This window comes from Clinocottus analis, unplaced genomic scaffold, assembly GCF_023055335.1.
Source record: "Clinocottus analis isolate CAN_PGR_092001 unplaced genomic scaffold, fCliAna1.0.p SCAF_27, whole genome shotgun sequence".
NCBI classification, from domain to species: Eukaryota; Metazoa; Chordata; class Actinopteri; order Perciformes; family Cottidae; genus Clinocottus; species Clinocottus analis.
In genome coordinates this window covers 3,284,718-3,304,491 of record NW_027176009.1, presented here as the reverse complement: position 1 = coordinate 3,304,491, position 19,774 = coordinate 3,284,718, and the positions used below count along the sequence as shown (strand labels likewise).

At 42.5% G+C, this 19,774-nt stretch overlaps 2 protein-coding genes across 7 annotated transcripts in view; both read left to right on the top strand.

Moving 5' to 3' along the window:
• Positions 1 to 248: 248 nt before the first annotated feature.
• On the top strand, positions 249 to 14,755 carry LOC137795263 (sarcalumenin-like). The gene is made up of 8 exons (XM_068592634.1): positions 249 to 333; positions 6,717 to 7,784; positions 9,464 to 9,556; positions 10,402 to 10,497; positions 11,318 to 11,434; positions 12,189 to 12,422; positions 12,956 to 13,305; positions 13,453 to 14,755. The coding sequence occupies exons 1-8, from the start codon at positions 249 to 251 to the stop codon at positions 13,951 to 13,953; spliced, it is 2,544 nt and encodes an 847-aa protein (XP_068448735.1). The 3' UTR covers positions 13,954 to 14,755.
• Positions 14,756 to 19,356: 4,601 nt separating this feature from the next.
• The window catches only part of adcy9 (adenylate cyclase 9), a 33,984-nt gene continuing 33,566 nt past the window's right edge, over positions 19,357 to 19,774 (top strand). The window contains exons 1-2 of one of the 6 annotated variants that reach the window (XM_068592280.1): positions 19,357 to 19,471; positions 19,588 to 19,697. The gene's annotated coding sequence lies outside the window, so the exon portion shown is untranslated. Of the gene's footprint in view, positions 19,698 to 19,774 lie in introns of all 6 variants that reach the window. The other 5 variants (XM_068592281.1, XM_068592278.1, XM_068592282.1 and 2 more) reach the window with 5 other exon arrangements.

The following is a 19,774-nucleotide window of genomic DNA, read 5'->3' as shown; positions in this document are numbered from 1 at the left end:
GCAATAAATACACATCTGGATTAAAAGCTGTTTACATAAGCTCATTAAAATCAATGAGTTTTGCACACGAGGTGATTAAACTACCAGACGGCACCATGGTCAGCCGGATTCTTCGTGTTTCTCTCTGCTCTAAACATTCCTGATGGGGCCAGGCAGCTGCTCTGACACACATTGGCTGATATGGCTGCAGTTTCTCCACTGGCATGCCCTCTGACCTTCAGCCAGAGCAGTATATATAGGCGGGGGAGATGAGGGGAAGGCCCCTGGCAGCCAAAATGAAGTCTCTGCTGTCTGTGTGCTGCTTGCTGTCTCTACTGGTCCTGTCGACTGCAGGTAAGGTGGAGGGCGGATTTATATCTTATATTGAAAAATGTCAGTGCTGTCAGATGCATTTTGGAGTTATTTAAGCAGGTGTAGTATGTGAGATGGAAATTATCACCAGATATCAGCATAGGAGTTTGGTCTGTGTCTTTGAACACATCAGAGCTGTGTGTTTTCCGTTGAGTTGAATGTGTACACATATTTTAGAGGTCAATAATGAAGGAAAAGTTAAAGATCGGTATCTTTTTGAGTTGTTGGATTAAATTGCTATAAATATTCAACTAAATGAGGAAATTACTTTCAGGATTGATAATGTGTTGAAAATGTTCACTGACATCTATACTTACCCGGGCTTGTGTAACTCAGCTGATTGGGCAGGACACATGTAGTGTGTGTTACTCTGGAGCCGCGAGGAGCTCTGGTTGTACAAATGAAAAAGTCTTGGCCAAGGTGGCACCAGCTGATGGAAACTGTCCTGTCCGCTGCCGCTTATTCTCTCTGCCCTGGAGGGAAACACAGTGACGGCTCTGACAAAGTGAATTGGACTCACTACAAAGAGACACTTTCTGCTGCAGCCAAAGCAAAAAGCTGGCAGAAATGATTAGTTTTCCCACTGGATCTATTGTGGTTTGACTCTGTGTCCTTACAGCAGTTGCGCGTACGTATGCTACTCAGTGCTCAAAGATTTTGGCTATTCACAGTCGCTCAATGTTGTTTGACAGGCTTCCCATTAGTCCACATTAAATTAATTAATCCATTTTTATACTGGGAAAATCACGATGACACTAGTGATACATAATATAACCAACTGTAGAGCTGCAGACACCACAATGGTTGCTCTGCTTGATTACACGTTGGACAGAAGCTACAGAGAGTATCCCTGTCTGTCCTTTCTCCAGTTCATTTTGACCTCTGCAATGTGCCGTAGTCAGGCGTCAGTCTGACAAAGTCACCAGATATGTAGTCCTGTCACTAATCACTTCTCTTCAAGACGCTCAGGAATGGACACGCACCGATCACCAAAGACAAAAAGACTCACTGAGCTCCACTTTCAAATCACAAGGCCATCATACATTCCTACAAATACACTGTATGTCTAAAGCCAAAGTCAGTGTTGCATTAAATGTCCCAGTAAAGCCTCATCACTCCCACTCTGCTCTGTCTGCAGAGCTGCTAATCTGTCATTCCAGTCAGCAGCCTCCGTGTCCAGGGGATGTCCCAGCTAAAAGAGGCACGAGAGAGCACAGCAGAAGGCATGTAGGACACGGCGTCCAGTCGCCCCCAAAGATGAACTGTTTAAAGATACAAGTGCTGTTAAAAGTTGAAGGAAATGGAAAATACGATGAAGCAATGACAGAGCTGAAGTGGAATCCCCCGTCTCATGATGCATTTTGTGTGAGCATGGTAATGTCTCCGAAAGTGTGAGACTTGACAAGTTTATTATCAAGAAAGAGAGAGAGAGAGTGTCTGGCTTTAATCAAGATGTATGAATGCTGAGACAGATGCTGATTATTTTAAGATCAGCCAGATGTGCAAACCCACTGCTGTCATGCTGTCTGTGTTCCAGCTCAGAGCTCTGATGTCTGAAAAAAGAGAACGTTTGCAAGTGTAAAAGCAAAGGAACGAACCCTTCATCAAGTCTCAGTCAGAGTTCCATCAGTGCGGGTGCTGATGCATTTATTGTTCCTGCTCTTTAAAGAGCTATTGTGTAACCGTAACGCACCGCCGCCCCTCACTGTTGCAGGGACGCTGAGCAACAGTGCAGCAGAGTTGCAGGTCAGCCTCATGACAATCACAGGGAGGAGTGGAGCGCCACAATTTACTGGAAATAGAAGTGGAATTATCCCTCCTTCTTTTCACCCTCTGACTCATTGTCGGGCTATTTCTGTCTCAAAGATGGGCCATCCAGCACCCAGGCACCTGTCCCACTCTATCCCCGCGACACTGTGCTCCGGGCCCCGGCCTCAATGCAGCAACAGCTGGCCGAGGAACCCCCAGAGAGGCACAGCGCACTAAACCCTGAAAGAGCTGCAGCTTTAGATACATAATGTGCTGCGTTTTGGATGTGCACACTCGGATGAACACATACATAATTGCACAGCACACGTTTTGCGTTAAGAACTTGATGTGTGTTTTTATTGATTTTCGGTAACTTAAATTATAACAGTGGCGTTGCAAATATATGTACGACAACAGTATCAAAGATCAAACTTTAAAGTTGCATTTATCAATGTTGTTTCATTGGATTAAAGTACTATGTATGAAGAGCACACTGATGCAATGAATCCACTGGGAATTAGTGACTAATTGAAATCCTGAAAGGAACACCACTTACTTACACTCCCCACATTCCTTCAGCATGTAGGTTTAAAAAGCCCTCAGATTTACCAATGCAGCATAATTCTAATCTTGAGGTATCTGTATCTCCAAAACAATCAAACTATCTACAATTATGCTAATAAATCACCATCTCTATTGCCCACAGTAGCTTGATGTAAAGTTATTGTAACTAACCCATGCAGTGTCCATGATTGACAGGACCACCGTCTGAATGCTATGAAGGGTCAAGGGGAAAACATTATATTAATGTATGCTGAGCTATTTAATTCAAAACCATAAATATCAACCTTAATCTGTAGAGACACGTTTGATAGTATGATTAAAGACAGAAAACTTAGTTGGCATCCTGCATATTTGTTCTTTCCAAATCATTCAGTAACATATTGTTGTCTGTATTGTCCTAATAATTGGAATTGTAGCAAAATATGTCTCTTAGAGCAGATTATTTTATGTTCACTTGTATTCTGTCTCTTGTACTTCCTCGCTCCACTCTCCCTAACTATGTTGTTTTTATTTAATTGAGCCTCCGCTGGCCACTACCATAGCAGAAAATAATCTTTCTGCTTCATTTCCGTAACCATAAAGCGTGCAGTGCCGAGAAAAGCCAGTAAATTAAATTCAGAAAACCCTCAGGGTTACATTATGAATTGGTTCCGATATATTTTATACTCGTATCGTACATCAAGATGCTTCTGACATGAACCAGGCAACTGATGTCAGAAATCAAAATCACAGAACCATTTAGGATTTACCATATTGGTTGTAACATAAACAAACCAGTAAATGGTCATCAGGCAGAAGGGACTGACCTTTGTAAGATATGTCACCTAACATATCCTCTGCTGCTGCACATGCGTCAGCACAGGTGATGCTGCAGCACTATCATCTGTCTTCAGAGAGCCTCCAAACCGCTCATGTCTCAATCAGAACAACAGAGACCGGACATGCTAGGTCTCTTAATAGCGGCAGACCTTTTGAGACTTAAACTCCAATTATAATGCATTACTACCACTGTGATCATTGATGGCCCAGCCAAGCACTGGAAATCCGTTGGTTTCACTCGTGGGGTTTGACCGGGTTCGTATTACATTAAACATATGACACATGCTGACCAGATTCTTATCTTGGCCTTTGCTTAGACTTGGAATGAGGCCTGACTTTTTGGTAAAAGTCAGGAGCAGAACTATCATCAATCACAATGCAGGAAACATAACGGGACCAAACATGTTCATGTTCACAGTTTGCAAGCAGTGTTGATGCTTTGGCAATTTAAACTTGATGACCAAAGCTGCCAATTCCTTCAGGAGGTGACATGCTAACAAAACATCCAGATAAACAAGGGGACAAGTGACATTATGAGAATGCAATGGTCTGGTGTGTGATTCAGAGCCTCAAAATAGAGCAAGAGCAGCCGTCATGGAGAACTGTACGGGAAAAGGAGAGTACACAGAGTCCTGCTAGCATCATTGAGGATAGCTCGATGAGCATTAAGCCTTCCATATAGCCTTAAATATAAATGTGTCTTGTCTTAGAAACAGCTGGTTTGGTGGACTCAGCTTCAAGGCTTTACACTAGTACTTTCACATCCACATTTAAAACATGAAGCAGCTGATAGCCAACCTTGTCATGCCATGTAAACAGTAGCACGTAGTATGAGCTTATATATAGTTTCAGATTGTGGTGGAGCATCCTTCATAATCAAACAAGTCATGATATCAGCCTGATAATATGACCGTTTATAATGATGCTACTGCTTTCGACTTTTCCACAGCTGGCTTTTGGAAATGTCATAGGACTTAACGTATGGCAATTATGGGGTTTAGGATGCTTTGCCAGTGAGGTAGCCTGCACAATACCAGCACCCTGGACCTGGAAGGCCTTAATGGAAACAAGCTATTGTTTATTCTTTTAATTTTACCAGTGCTTTTCTTTAATGCAACACGACAGAATGGTTGCAATTAAATGTCTGTTACTGTTGGTAACTCCCTTTTCAGTTACAGACAATTAACAGCTGAAAAACAACAACTCCATGTTTGTCTCTTGTTGACTCATATCTGATTTGTTTGTTCCAATTGATTGCAGCCTGTCAAGCCAAAGCCCATGGTCCATCCGCACAGGTGTGTTTACTTGTTGCCTGATTAGACCTCTGCTCAGGACGATGTGGGCGTGCACAAGCTGTGCTTGACTGGCACATCCCTCATTTGCCTATTAGTTTGGCGGCACCTGTTAGGGCGGGACAACTTACCTTGTTAACATTCTTATTGGCACAGAATTAGAGAGGCTGGTCAGAGCAATTAAAAACACCTGTGTGGGCGTGCAGGGGCCTTGAAAGATTCAGGACATTGGGCTTTTTGGTTGGTTGCCAGACATCATTACTCTTAACTATTCTCATCGTACGTATATGGAAATACGATTTAGTTTAATTGAAATCAATAAAGTATCAAACAATGAAGTGTGAGGGGGCAACGTGATGAACTTACAGAGAATCATCAAAAGAATCTGCAGCTCCCATTGTATTTGCAGAGCAATACAGTGACTTTCAGCTCAATGTTTTGCTGCCAGGCTGCACACGACTCGCTCAGCACCAAACAGCAGACGAACACAGTTGACAGCCAAAGACACATATTTCACTCAGGAGCTGGTGGAGACCAAAAACAGAGCCAAAAGAGTGTATTGGACTCACATTCATCAGGTGACCTGGATCATAACTCTAAATAAATGATAAACTTGCTCTCTAACAGCTGGACTTTTATTTTAACAAGTTTGCCATTTCAATTTAAAATATGTTGATATTTTTGGCCCCTCAAGTGGCCAACAATCTGTCATTGCAGTTTTAACAGTGTACACATCTAAACTATCATCACATGTTAACTTATTCCATAGCATTAGCCTCTTGGCTCATGATGGGCATTGATCCAGATGCCTTATGAACATGTAAACCTGTGACAGCTGGCTATAGCTGTTAGTCTTCATCCCACTTGTAACATGAACTGGACATACATTTAGCTGCCCCTCATCACACAGTGTACCACGACGCGTTCCTCAGTCTTAAAACTGGCAGGCAGTTATAATTAAATAGAGGTCACGGTGAACACTTTGGTTGTAAAGAGTATGTGTACATGTACACATGTGGTGTAATGGAGAGGGAGATCCCAGTTGTAACTGTGATTGTTTTGAAGCCATAGTAACTATAATGGCAATTATAATATACTTACGATGCTGAGGGATGGTGATGAACGTCTTGTTCTGTATCTTATTGTCCAGAGTGAGAGAGTAAATCATTTGCTTCTGAGGAAATATACATTAGTTGTATATTATTATTGTTATATTTTCATTGGTTATTTTCTGTGCAAGAAACTAAAATCTTTGAATATATATGTATATGTTTAGGTTTTGTTGTGTTTGTACAGATTGAAACAATTTAAAACAGACATGCATTGAAATATGTTTCCCTTTTTTGAAAGAGATTATGTTTTGAAACATTTTAATATATTTGACGCAAACAGGGGACTAAGTTTACATTAAGTCCAAAAGTATTCATTCACCAGTGCTTTAGTTGTGTTCTGAATGTTGTCAACAACAAAAAAGTGTGACCTGAACTCAGAAATAGCTCCAGAAAACAGTAATAAAAGCATGCAACAACAATAAATACATTATTCTATTAAGCCTCCCTGTCCACTCAGCTGTCTTCTTTTAGATTCTCTACACAACGGTCAACTGCAACGGTCCACCGTACGTCTGCTTCAAATAGTCCTCTCTTTACTGTCACCATTCAAGGAGCTGAAATGTGAGTCTTAAATCTGGGAGGTGCTGAACATATGATCTGCTCTGTTCTTGCACAGTGACTGAGCACCGCTCAAACACTGACGCAACAGACAAAGGTGACTGGTCCGCAGAGGTCCGGCTGGTGCAGTCTGATTGCTTTGTTTGTTTCTGAACATCTTCCATTAAAACATTAACAGCGAACAGTACTCCGATCAGGGATGAATTTGTCTTAGTGATCAAAGACGCTCGCCCAGAGTTCTCTAGTCTAATCCCATATTTCCTCCTTCTAGATCTTCTGACGGGCCCCTCCAGCCACGATGAGGATCCCTTGGTGCGTCTGCAGCTCCAGCAGCCAGAGGAAGAGCTCTTCTCCTGTGCATGTGATACAACAGAGGAGCCCGCTAGTCAGAGCTCCTCCAACGACACTCCGGCCCCAGAGAGGGCCCTATGCCAGCCCTGCAAACCTCCATCAGCTGTGCCTACAGAAGATTCAGCTACGAGCTCGGAGCATGAAGAGGAGGAGGAGGCGGCTTCAGTGGAGCGGGATGCTTCCATTGAGGAGATTACAGGTGATGGAGAGGAAGAGCTGGAAGAGGCTGCGTCTCAGGAAGAGGTAGAGGAGGAGCAAGAGACATCTGAGGAGAAGGCTGAAGAAGAGGAGGAAGTATCTGAGGAGGTTGCATCGACTGAGGAGGAGGAGGTATCTGAGGTTGTGGAGGAGGAGGAGAAGGAGGAGGAGGAGAAAATCGAGGAAGGCGAAGAAGAAGCAGAGGAGGAATTATCCAACAAGGAAGAAGAAGTGCAAGAACCTCAGGAAGAAGTTGCAGAGACAAATGAAGCTGCTGCTGAAGATGAAGCAGTTGGGGAAGGTGAAGACACACAGCAGGATTCAAAGGCAGCCGCCGAGGAGGAAGATGTGGAAACTGTCCTACATGAGGCTGTAGAGGAGGAAGCTGCTGAGGAAGAGAGTGCACTGGAACCAGAAGCAGCTGAGTCCGAACCAGAAGCAGAACCAGTTGAGCTTTCTCAAACAGACTCTGAGGAATCTGAGGAAACAGAGGCTGAGGCGATCGCAGAATCTGAACCAGAACCTGAAGTCATTTCAGAACCAGAGGTGATGTCGGAGCCTGAGATTGAGGTGGTTGCAGAGCCGGAGCCTGAAGTGGAGCTCGAGCCGGTTTTGGAGGGGGTCGCACCAGAATCTGCAGAGGATGTGACTGTGGAAGGGGAAGCGGTGGAGGAGGCATCAGTAGACGTCGTTGAGGAGGCGATGGTGGAGGAGGCACCTGTTGATGTGGAGGAGGCGACAGTGGAGGAAGAGGTGTCTGCAGAGGCGCCTGCACCGGCAAAAACCAAAGGTACAAAAAGAGAACACCGTCTGGGTTTATAGCGTGTCATGAGGGTAACCCTCCTTCTGCCTAAGAAAAGCTGTCGCAGAAGGTATAAGTACATCTTTTCACCAACACCATTGTCTTGCCACCATCCTGTCCGTTGACAGGATGGTGTAGAGCAGCAGGGAGCAGCAGCAAGGATCCTGTTACAGTGGAGCTGTGCCCTTCCAGTCACTGCTTCTGTAATTAAGGATGCAAGCCATTATCTGATGTCTGGGTGTTGACACTTGCTATATAAGATGACGGCTGAGTCTTAAAAGAGATCCCCATCTATTACTCTGATCCCACTTCATCACTTCATGCATTACCCTTGTGTGGGTGTCATTTATGTGTGTTATCTCTTTGAACTTTAGATATCCAGTAATTGAATTCAACACTCAGCCTGCAATACATTTCTGAAACAATTACGGTCACATCTTTGGTTTTTGTCTCTCTATACTGAGAGTTTTAGATGACAAAGCAAAACATTTTGAAACTGTTGTGTTGTGAATTCGTTATTCTATCCTGTAAGACAAATCATTGACGCAGAGATCATTTACCAACAAAAGGGAATGGAAAAATAATAATAATAAAAGTAATCTTAATCCTAAAGAAGCGAGTAAGACGCATTTTGACGATAGTACAACGCTAATGCAACTTTCTTTAAAAAAAAATTTAAACAACAAGGATGATACCTCACAGAAAGAATAGAAACAACAGAGTGAAAAAAACTAAAATAAATTGGATTTTAAAGGAATATACCATTCATCAGCACACTTGTTGTTTAAAGATAACTACTCGAATGAGTCACATTTCATCAATTGTTTCTAAATTGTAATTATTGCCTTTATCAATGGTTGACAAATCCTTTATAAACGTTTTAAGAAGCAATAAAAGCCCATCGAGAGGGACAGGTTTTGGGTTGCCACATTGTGCAAACCCTGTGTTTATCCTGATCCAGCTCACCTTGCTTTGTCTCTTAAGATAGCGCTTCAATTCACCTTGCAGACCCCTCTGGAAATGAGCTACCGGACATCCGAACCCAAAATGAATCTATTACTAACTTATTTAAAAGAGTATTAACATCAGCCAAAGGGATTTTTCCCAACCTGTCAAAACAAATATTATCCTCAAGAATGGTTAATCATTGACCTAAAAAGTGTTTGTTCAAACCCATATATGAAGCTCTGTCGTAAGTATGCTTTGTTAGAAAGTTGTACAAATTATGATTCTTGTGTGACAGGATATTTAGCTGAGCTGGACTGTGAAATGACAACAAAGGTCTCTATCTTTCTCTCTCCGGCATGCAAAGCCCCCTGAATATGACACAGTGTGTAGCTAAAGGGGAATTAGCAACAACCTCTGGTACAGAAATAAACAAACCAAAATAGCAGAGGAAAGGAATAGATGGACAGCAGCATGACAGAACAGTTGGACCTGGACTCTCCCCAGATGGTCTTGTCACTCACGACTCAGGACACCGTTTACCTGGGGAGCGCTTTCATGTTGAAAACATTTTCAGCTGAGTCTTCACTAATGAGAGGATGCGGTTTATTTCACAGATACAGCTTTGAAAACAGTACAATTGTGTTTCAGGCCCTCTCTCACTTACAGGTAAATGCATGGTCACCTTAACAGTCGACTTAACTCTCTGATCCTCCAATCAGAACCTCAGCCAGCATGCCCGACGCTGAGGGACCGCACCCACATTGAGGACACGCTGCGGTTGGCTACTACTGACCCCTCAACAGAGCTCTCAGGTGAGGAACAACAACGTTAGTGAAGTAAGACATCATGTGGTCTGATTTGATTGAAATGCAATGAAAGGGCATGAAGCACCTCTCTCACACCCGCACGAATATATACACCCCAACACTCGTACATACACACATTGTGCATGTACACACAGTGGAAGCCACATCCTGCTGATCAAAAATAGGATGCGTATTGACAAACGCTGCTGTGCTGCCCACCGTTTTAAATGTCTTTCAGACGTTTTCTGTGGAAACACATGCCTGAAGTTGTGTATTGAAATTAAGATTGTTTACAGCAACATTGTCAATGGGGAAGAAAAACAGATGTGTTTGCATGAGAATGAAAGCAGGAATGAGACAATTTGGGGGGATTTTCTGTCAAAACTATGCTGAAAATTGCTTCATGATGTCTAGGTCCTGGGGCTGTGTGTGTGTGTGTGTGTGTGTGTGTGTGTGTGTGTGTGTGTGTGTGTGTACTATATGCACATGTGTGTATGCGTGTGAGCGTGCAGACACGTCTTGAGGCAGGTGATTAATCAGCGCAAATGTGTAACTCTGTCCTTGGCCATGAAAGCCTCTCTGTTCTCCCAAAGAAGACTGGTTCGTTTCAAAGCGCTGCAGCCGAGCCGGTCTTCTAATCGCCCCAGCTCGATTCAATAAACTTTATGAGGGCAATTCATCATGCACTGCCCACGGAACTGTTGTAATCAGTAATGGTAGCATTAATAATAATCTTGTCCAAAATGTCTCCTCGCCATTACCTCCCAATGAATACATCCATCTCTCTCTCTCTCTCTCTCTCTCTCTCTCTCTCTCTCTCTCTCTCTCTCTCTCTCTCTCTCTCTCTCTAGCTGCTATGAAGAAGTTGCTGAACATCTACCACACTACCATCCAGCCAATGGAGCGAGCCTTCAAGTACAACGAGCTCAGGCAGCATGAAGTCACAGGTGAACCAGCTTCCTGTTTGAGATTACCCCGGATCAAACAGCATGTTAATAAGCAGTAGTACATGGAGAATAGACTGCTCATCAGGATCTAATCAAAATATTAATGCTCACGCAGAGCAATTTTTGGTTCAGTAGCTTGACTCAGGACACTACGATATCAAACTGCGATTTCCCGCTCTACTTCCTGAGTCACAGCCACCCCAGTAGTTTGTTTGTGTGGGCGAAAGTCACAGTGTCTGTCAAGGGTTTACAGGCCCACATGGGCCTGTCACCTCACAGCTCCTCTATGAGTTAATAAATTGGAGTTGCACAAATAAAGTCCTGATTAAGAAGAAATCAAGCCGGGACCTGACATTATTCAAACCAGGCGCTCAGAGAAGCACAATAAGGACTCTGTCTGCTGAAAATTAAAGGGAACGTTGTGTGGGCCAGACTCCCTACAACTTTGTTCCATTGCATTTGAGGGCAGTGAGTATTATTTATGTTAAGGAGCAGGATGAAGTCTTCAAACTGTGGCGTGTGACGCTGGGACCCCTTGTGGAGCAGAATGGAAAGACGTGTACAGGACCGTCAGAGGAGCGCCGATTCCTTTCACTCTGCCCATTTGATTTGGTTATTTTATGTGTGATTGTCTACATATTAACAGTAAGATGACACAACACAATCAGGGGCATTCACACAACTTTTTAATGTGAGAGGACCAAGAATATTCATGCAAAATAGTATTCTTTATCAACCTGAGATCAGATATAGTTGTAAAGAAAAAAAAGTTTTTTTATTATTTCTCTCTCAAACCTTTTCTTTACGTGTATGACTGTAGATGGCGAGATCACCTCTAAGCCCATGGTTTTGTTCCTTGGACCCTGGAGCGTCGGCAAGTCCTCCATGATCAACTACCTGCTGGGTCTTCATGGCACCCCACAGGAACTCTACACAGGTCCACACTGATCCTACTGTCCTGTTGTTACAAGAAAAAAACAGAGTATATATTATATATTATATGAGTGTAAAATATATTCACAATTGTTCGTTCCAATACAACATAATTTCACTTAAAGTGAAAAGATGGAACTTTTGGCTACTATACTAAAAGGGGGAATTGAAAAAATATTTCCAATTTCCAACATTTTTGTCAGGTGAACTGACTGAAAGCGAGGGACCACAAACAGGAACCAATAAATATGTCTCCAGGTGACACACAGGGTGTGTTCGGCAGCTTCTTTTACCTTTAAATTGTTTCGCTGTATGACATGATGAAACGTTAAAGCGCAACTTTGATCTCCTTTCAAGGGTTGTCACTTTAAATTCTCATGTAGTCATAGAATATGAAGGAAACGTTGTGCTTTCAATGTAGAATTAATACAAATTTTTATTAGTAACGCCTACATGTTACCTATCTGTGAAGATAGGTAACATGTAATGAACATTATTCAGTTCATTACAAACTGAATAATGTTTAAACATTAGCCGATCTGTTGTTGGTACTCATGACACATAAATATGTCATTATGGTAGTACATTTCAACAGTAATACAAGTTTAGTCAGAGCAAAAGTACTACTTAGTTAAGCAAAATATCATACAAGTATTACGTTATGTGTACAACATCTATCAGATAAAAAAAAACCCATAAACAAGCTTAACCCACTAGTGCCAGTGCTGTTAAACCACCCCCCTTCTCTCCCCGACCAGGTGCTGAGCCCACCACCTCAGAGTACACGGTCATCATGAACGGGGAAAAGTCTCGGACCATCGAGGGCATCGTCATGGCAGCTGACAGCACTCGGTCCTTCTCTCCCCTGGAGAAGTTCGGTCAAAGCTTCCTGGAGCGTCTGGTGGGCATCGAGATGCCCCACAAGCTGCTGGAGAGGGTGACCTTCGTCGACACGCCCGGCATCATTGAAAACCGCAAGCAGCAGGAGAGAGGTGTGTGGCCATTGCTGATGTTTTACATCGAAAGCCACAGACGAGACACGACTTGGAGACGTACTGCAACATCGATCCAATGATTACCATGACACACATGATCAATGCAACACACGCAGCCTGCAAACAGACATAGACCGTGACACCCACAAGTCAGGGATCAAGTGTTGAAGTCGCGCAATGTATCAGGTTTGTTTATCATGTATTTTAACAAGCAGGTTTATCACCACGCTTTGTACAGAAAGCAAAGGATGCAGGCCAATTAAAAGTGTGAAATTTAAGCTTTCTCTGTAGCTTATGAGGCTAAAAGGCCTCTTTCTATACTACATGGGATAATCCTTTAATCAGAAGTCCATAAACCCATGAGCAACATGGGTTTACATTGTTCCTGTTACTCAAAACAAACTCAAAAAGAAAGCTTTTTGTGTGTGAAATGTAAAAAGTTCAAATGAATTGTGTCACTTGTGCTGCGTTTCACAGGGCGAACACCTTTACATTTGAATGTATTGTGCCTCTTCTCTCCTCTTCCTCAGGTTACCCCTACAACGAGGTGTGCCAGTGGTTCATTGATCGAGCAGATCTCATCTTCCAGGTGTTCGACCCCACCAAGCTGGACGTGGGTGGGGAGCTGGAGATGCTCTTCAAGCAGATGAAGGGCCGCGAGTCCCAGATTCGCCTCATCCTCAACAAGGCCGACAGTCTTTCCACCCAGGACCTGATGAGGGTCTACGGGGCCCTGTTCTGGAGCATGGCGCCCCTGATCAACGTCACGGAGCCCCCCCGGGTCTACGTCAGCTCCTTCTGGCCTCAGGACTACGCTGCAGACACCAGCCGAGAGCTGTTCATGAAGGAGGAGACCTCTCTGCTGGAGGACCTCAACCAGGCATGATACGGCTCCTTCTTCACTTGTTTTTACTGACAATGTGACTCAATGCACAGAAATGGATTGGGTAATCGCATAAAACACCTGCTACATGACCACATTGTGACGTATGCCTCTTGTCCTTTATGTTTCTGTCTTCCTCTGCAGGTGATCGAGAACCAAATGGAGAACAAGATCGCATTCATCCGCCAGCACGCCATCCGCGTGCGCATCCACGCCCTGCTGGTCGACCGTTACCTCCAGACCTACTCCGACAAGATGGGCTGGTTTAGCGAACCCTACGAGGTGTTCAAGGACATTGTCAACGACCCAGACAAGTACTACATCTTCAAATCCATTCTGGCCAAGACCAACGTCAGCAAGTTTGACCTGCCCAAAAAGGAGGCCTACCAGGATTTCTTTGGCGTGAACCCAATCTCCAGCTTCAAGCAGCTCTCCTCCCACTGCAGCTGGACCGGCGGCTGTCTACTAGAGAAGCTGGAGAGGGCCATCTCGTACGAGCTCCCGGCCCTGCTCGGCAGTGTCGGCAAGGCCGCGCCGGCACCTCCGCCGGCGAAGGCGGCGCCCTCACCACCACCTCCGCTCCCTGGCACCAGTGAGGGTCCCGGATGTCAGGAGAAACCCAAGAATCGCTGGAGGAAGCAGTGAGACCGGAGGCGAGGGGTGCAGGAGGAGGAATAGAGGCGGCAGATGGCGGCAGCAACCAGAGGGTTTCCTGAAATAATCCTCACTGCTGTAATTTTCAGGACTGGGTATGGAGAGACTGCGGAGAGAGGGAAAGAGAGTCGAACGTGTGCAAAGATGCACCACACAGACCTGGGGTAGCTTTACAACAATTCTCTGTTACACCTGGTCCGAGGACACACTTCTGGTATTTAGGTAGGGGGGTTTCTATGGTTTAGCAGGACATTTTTCCATCTGAAGCTATTGCTGTCTGCAGGTGAAACATACAACCGGAAAACCCCAAAACATATATTTCCTTTGTAACCTTCCATGTTCATGAAATCTGATGTTTTCTGGTTTCTCACTCTTTTCAAGTTTGTACATTATTTATTCGAGTTTTCTGCTTCAGAGAAAGATGCCGCCAGCGATTGTACTCCTCCGATGTACTGTTGTCACACAGTGGATTCTGCCACGAGTGTTTTTTGCAAAGTGTAAAGATTGAGATTCAAACTGCTGTGCTGTGTTTTTACAGTAAACCCAGTGTAGGTCGTCGTCGTCGTTGTCTTAGTTTTGACGGTGACCCAAACAAATAGAAGGGTTGTTCTTGTTGTGTTTTAGGGATTCGACCATGTTTAGTCGCTGAACTGCGCTGCACTGCTGGATACTGTACTGTCCTCTCTTCTCTATTGTACTATATTACATTCATTATCGAAGCACATTTTATTTAAAAAATATCTCAGTGCTGCATTGGAACTGATTTGACTGAATAAAACAACATTTAATTATAGCTTTTTGTTGATGTAAGCTTGTTTTTAATGCCACCGCGGCCTTCTCAGCCCTCTGAACTGTTGCTAGTCTTACCTCAAAGCAGCTGCATTTCCTTTGAAAAAGTAATCTTGTCCTTGTTCCTTTAGGTTCGTCATTCTTTTGAGTGATTTCTTTTGAGTAAACAACTAAATTAAAAACTGCAGGCTTGGTTTCATTTTCATGGATACAAAAACATGACAGATTAAGTGACTTCCATTGACAGAATACATAATTGATATTTAGTTGTCCGGCTGCAAATTGCAGCGAATGGTGATTCGGAGAAATTTGGGCCAAATGAAAAGCATGAACATCCTCACAACGCGCTACTTTGGATTGGAGAAACTGCACTTTCAGAATAAAATATTGCAGACTAATTTGTTCACACATAACAGCATTGTATGAATGAGAAACATGATTAAATGTGTAAAAGCTGGATGAGCACGTATTAGCCCAACAAACCATTACCAATACAAATGCTGCTACGTGACAGCGGGTTAATTATCCCATGCAGTGACTGAAAGCCGCCACCAGGAGGCGCCTCAATGATGTCAGACTGACGAGATTGCAGAGCGAAAAAAAAGGAAGCGTTGTTTCTTTATATCATTTGTATTTTTAATGCAAGGCTCAGGAGAAAACAGGAGACAATTTACTAAAATATAGATAAAGATTATCTCCACTTTTTCTCCAAGGGATTTAACAGCATACTTTTATAACACAGTTCTGTCAGTGATCATTCATACTCAAAGCACATTGCATGTGGATATTCATATTATTTTATCTGCTGATTAGTTAGTCATTATTACATCTTGGTATAATCTCTGTAATAATAAATTAGGTGTGAGAAGTGAATTTTTCTTGTTTGCCAAAAAGAGTGGGTGTTTATGTGAGTATTTAACAGCAGTGGCTGCCTGGAGTTAGCTTGTTATTACTAACATAAACTCTTTTTGGAATAGTTCACGATTAATCAGATACCCAGTGACAATGACTCATTCAAGTCAAGTGACCCCAGAGGTCAGTCAGGGGGTCAGCCAAATACTCTACTATAAATGATACATTTGTGCAATATCATTAAACAATTCAAAGATACAATAAAACAAACATATTGTGTCAATTTCTCCCACCCACGATAGCTTTGGGCCAATTGAAACAGTTATGATTGTAACTTGCAGCGATAAAAAAGCCCATTATTTTATTAGGTTCAAGCCGCGACTGAAAGTCGTTTTTAGAGTGATACATTTAAATGTCTGGATCTGTTCATTTTCTGAAAGATAGTTAGATCAATTACTTATAAATGTTGTCAAAATCCAAATGCAATTTGATTGAAATTACCCTCTGTTTAAAAGTATATGAGTGGTACTACTATTATTATAATTTAAATGTTTTCTAGTTACGCCTATGAAACAGGTCTGAAGTATTTAGTTTCAGAATACAAATTGTTCCAATGGCATCCCAGACATCTTATGCTTACCACTAGAAATGGTGGGAAGCAAAATGCTTAATGAGAGTTACGATTAAGCGATTGACGCATGTTCTTCCCTGTATGGGTCACTCGTCACAAAAGATTTGAGAAACCCAGCTTTAAAACATTTAAAGCATTAATTTAAATGCACAGGATTTTGTCTTTGTTGCAAAATTACAACGCCGCACTTATACGTTTAAAAATGTATACTCAATATTATTCTTTTAGTACAGAACCAGGCAGTCCATGGGATTCTGTAGACCGTAGCAACAAATTGCATTGTAGGTGTAAATAAATGGTGTAAAACTGCGCTTGCATGCAACAATACAGTTACACAACACCAGCACAACCATATTGTACACCACCGGTATAGCATGTTTATTGTCGACCAGAATATCTCGGTAATTCAAACTAACTTTGCGTGAACAAAATAATCCACGTGTAGACTACATTGTGAATGAATTCTCGAAAAGCTACATTTGAGAAAATCTTCTGAAAACATTTTAAGTCGAAGACTCTCATCACTTTCCGTGTTAACATATTCTAATGTCTGGATGGATTATTGTCCAATTGACTCTTTCAGTTCAGAGTTTAGTTTTAGAGTCGGATATTTGGCTGAGTACTCAGAGGTCACAATATTGCAGTGGCCTATTTGAGGTTGTACTCGGTCACAGTGGTGCTTTGAATCAAATGTTATGGTTAGCATGCTAACAATGACTGTGCTAGCAATCACCATGCTATCGCACTTATCATGTTAGTTTACTAAACACCAAGTGCAGCCGTGGCTGATGGGAATGTTGGGACGATGGGAAGCTTTTGCAGGTAATTGATTGTAAAACTAAGTATTGAAGAAATACTTTCTCTATATATATCTTACTCTAATCCAGAATGTAAACCTCGTGGTGGAACAAAGGTCAGAGGATCACCAAAGTTTTTAGGATTCATCCTCTGGGCACCACAAACGTGTGTACCGAAGTTCACAGAAGTCCATTGCATAGCTGTTGAAAGATTTCAGTCTAGACCAAAGTGGTGTTTGAGCACAGCAAAAGATATACTGTGTGATACTGCACATGGCCCTTTCAAAAGTAGAAAGACTTAGCATATAATATGAGCTGAGTTAAGCCTTTGTCACATCATTCTTTGGCAGCTTGCCTTCTCACTGGTGCTTCTTTTAAATACTTGTAGGAAAATCTGCAGCTGCCCTGCTGCTGACCCTGAGCTCCAAGGCAAGGAGTTAATTGTCGGTGTCACATGACAGCGAGTATGAACACGCCTGTGCATATGTAATAAGGGCTGAACGTGTAAATATGGAGGTAATATTCTGTGTATTATCTGTGTTTGCTGAGTTGACGGGCATTGACCCCATGGTTTAAGGAACAATGTTAACACAGACTTATCAGTGCAGCTTTATCAACTCTTTAAACACACCTCTTGTAAGCTCTCGAACATAAGCACGCACACACGCCACCCTCATACCACACACACACACACACACACACACACAAACACACACACAAACACACACCCTCACTGGAAGGGTGCACAGGGGCTTATTGCTTTATTGGATTCAAAGTTTAAACAGTATTGCTTCTTCAAAGGCAGAGGGCACACATATTTGTGTTCATTGCTGTTCACAATCTCATCTCGACACTATCACCTGTTGAAAGTACAGTGTGGTCCATAGAAACGCTGCAATAGTGTCCGTTCATGCGTGCCACCTTGGATATTTGATAGCCAATGTGCCAACAATAACACATATGGTGTCATAGGCCATTGAACAGTAAACCAGAAAACCCTCCTTTCTCATAGTATGTCTTCCTTTAATATATTTGGAATTCAAAATGAATGGTTTGCTCCTGTCATAACTCTTCTTCTTTTTTTTTTTACATTTTGTGAAATTTTTGCATTGTCAAAATTTGTGTGTATTTTTGTGCCCCCTTAAAAACCTATTCCACTATGAGACACTATGAAAGACACCAACAGAATATATAAAGGTACTACAAATCAATTTATCTAAGTGAATTATATTATAAGAAAATCATATAGGAAATAAAAAAGAAGAATGGTGAAAAATTAAAACATCAACTCCAGCTTTGTTTTTTCGCAATAGAGCACATTTACAAGGACAGGTTTTCCACAAAAACACGATTGCTGCTTCATATTGTTTCCTGTTTGTGATGGTTGTTCCCCTCTGCCTGTGTTTATCTGAGATTAAATAGTACAACAAATACAACAAAGTGCTTTTTATTGGAGACAACAACAAAAAAGACGGAAGGAAATTCATATAAATAATGTATTAGACTTAATACGTTTCCATCATATCATACTGAACTACATTCCACACATGGATATGGATGTTTTCACAGTTTCAACATTCAAAACAAAGTTGGGAAAGATGCTTCAGTACAAGACATAACAACAAAATGTGCTTCTCTCGCTAAGGCTCTTAGAGACATTTTTGGTAGATATGATCATAGAAAAGTGACAAATCAATAGAAGAATTACTGCTGACAGGCCTTAACAATATAGTATTATTTATTTTATCAGTAATTCAAGTCACGTTTAAGTTTGAACCTCTTTTGTCTCAAAAGGCTACATTATATGAATATCATGTGCTTTAGGACAAACACATGTTTATTAGAGCCTTGTATTAAAGGAACAGGTCCACTGCTTAAAAGTGTGGTCTGGGTCAATAGGCGACACTACACTTAACACACCCTTTGTGAATCATTGTGTATGTGTCATATGCTGCAATGTTGCATTACATGATAATTACTGGGACCTCTGAATTTTTATATTCAAAATAATGTTTATCTCATGTTCTAGGCAGTTTTTCCCACCTGAAGCTCCAGTCTGGACGTTGACTTCCTGACCGCCAAGTCAGACAGACAACCGGGGCGGGAGGTGACCAGAGGCCCGTCTGCCTTCAAACTAAAGGCACGCAGCTGTTGGATTGTAAAGATACAGGGCTTAGTTGGACCAAACTTAGTCGGGTTTTAATAGATAATGTTAATTTAAATAACTCCGGTTTCCAGTCAGTATTGCTCTTATTAAGTTAGCGAACAGTGTAAAGCTTCCGCGCGCATGGAGGTGCAGCCATGTTTCTGTAGGTCCATCGTCCGCGTTGACATGACGACGTTTTGACTAACGTTCAACTGTCGGGACTATTTTTTAATGCTTCTTCGACCAACTAAAGACAACGCACGTATTCGATAAGCTTTCCTATGTTCTGCCTGTGTATAAACATTTACCTGACTAAACATATTCATGTATTCATCTCGCTTGTAAGGTAAGACCGAAAACCGATTTTCTTTCTTTTTTTTTCTCCCGTAAAACCGTTGTTCGCTTGACAGGCTAGTCACACCAACGCTCGCCGCCACAACAGCTGGCGGATGATTTCTGACCCAGTCACAGCGAAGATGGTGGCGGCAGCTACGGTACTGGAGATGTCACGTCCGCCCCGGTAAGAGACGGAGAGCAGCCTTCGCAACTCCCGCTGTCGAGTCTGTTTTTATTTCGACGCTAACTCCAGCAGGGAGC

Excerpts from the sequence above, each read along its gene's own strand:
- LOC137795263 (XM_068592634.1), top strand. The coding sequence starts at position 249 with ATGAGGGGAAGGCCCCTGGCAGCCAAAATGAAGTCTCTGCTGTCTGTG. Across the intron at positions 12,423-12,955 it reads CCGCAAGCAGCAGGAGAGAG|GTTACCCCTACAACGAGGTG; the intron begins GTGTGTGGCCAT and ends CCTCTTCCTCAG. Across the intron at positions 13,306-13,452 it reads TGCTGGAGGACCTCAACCAG|GTGATCGAGAACCAAATGGA; the intron begins GCATGATACGGC and ends CTTCCTCTGCAG.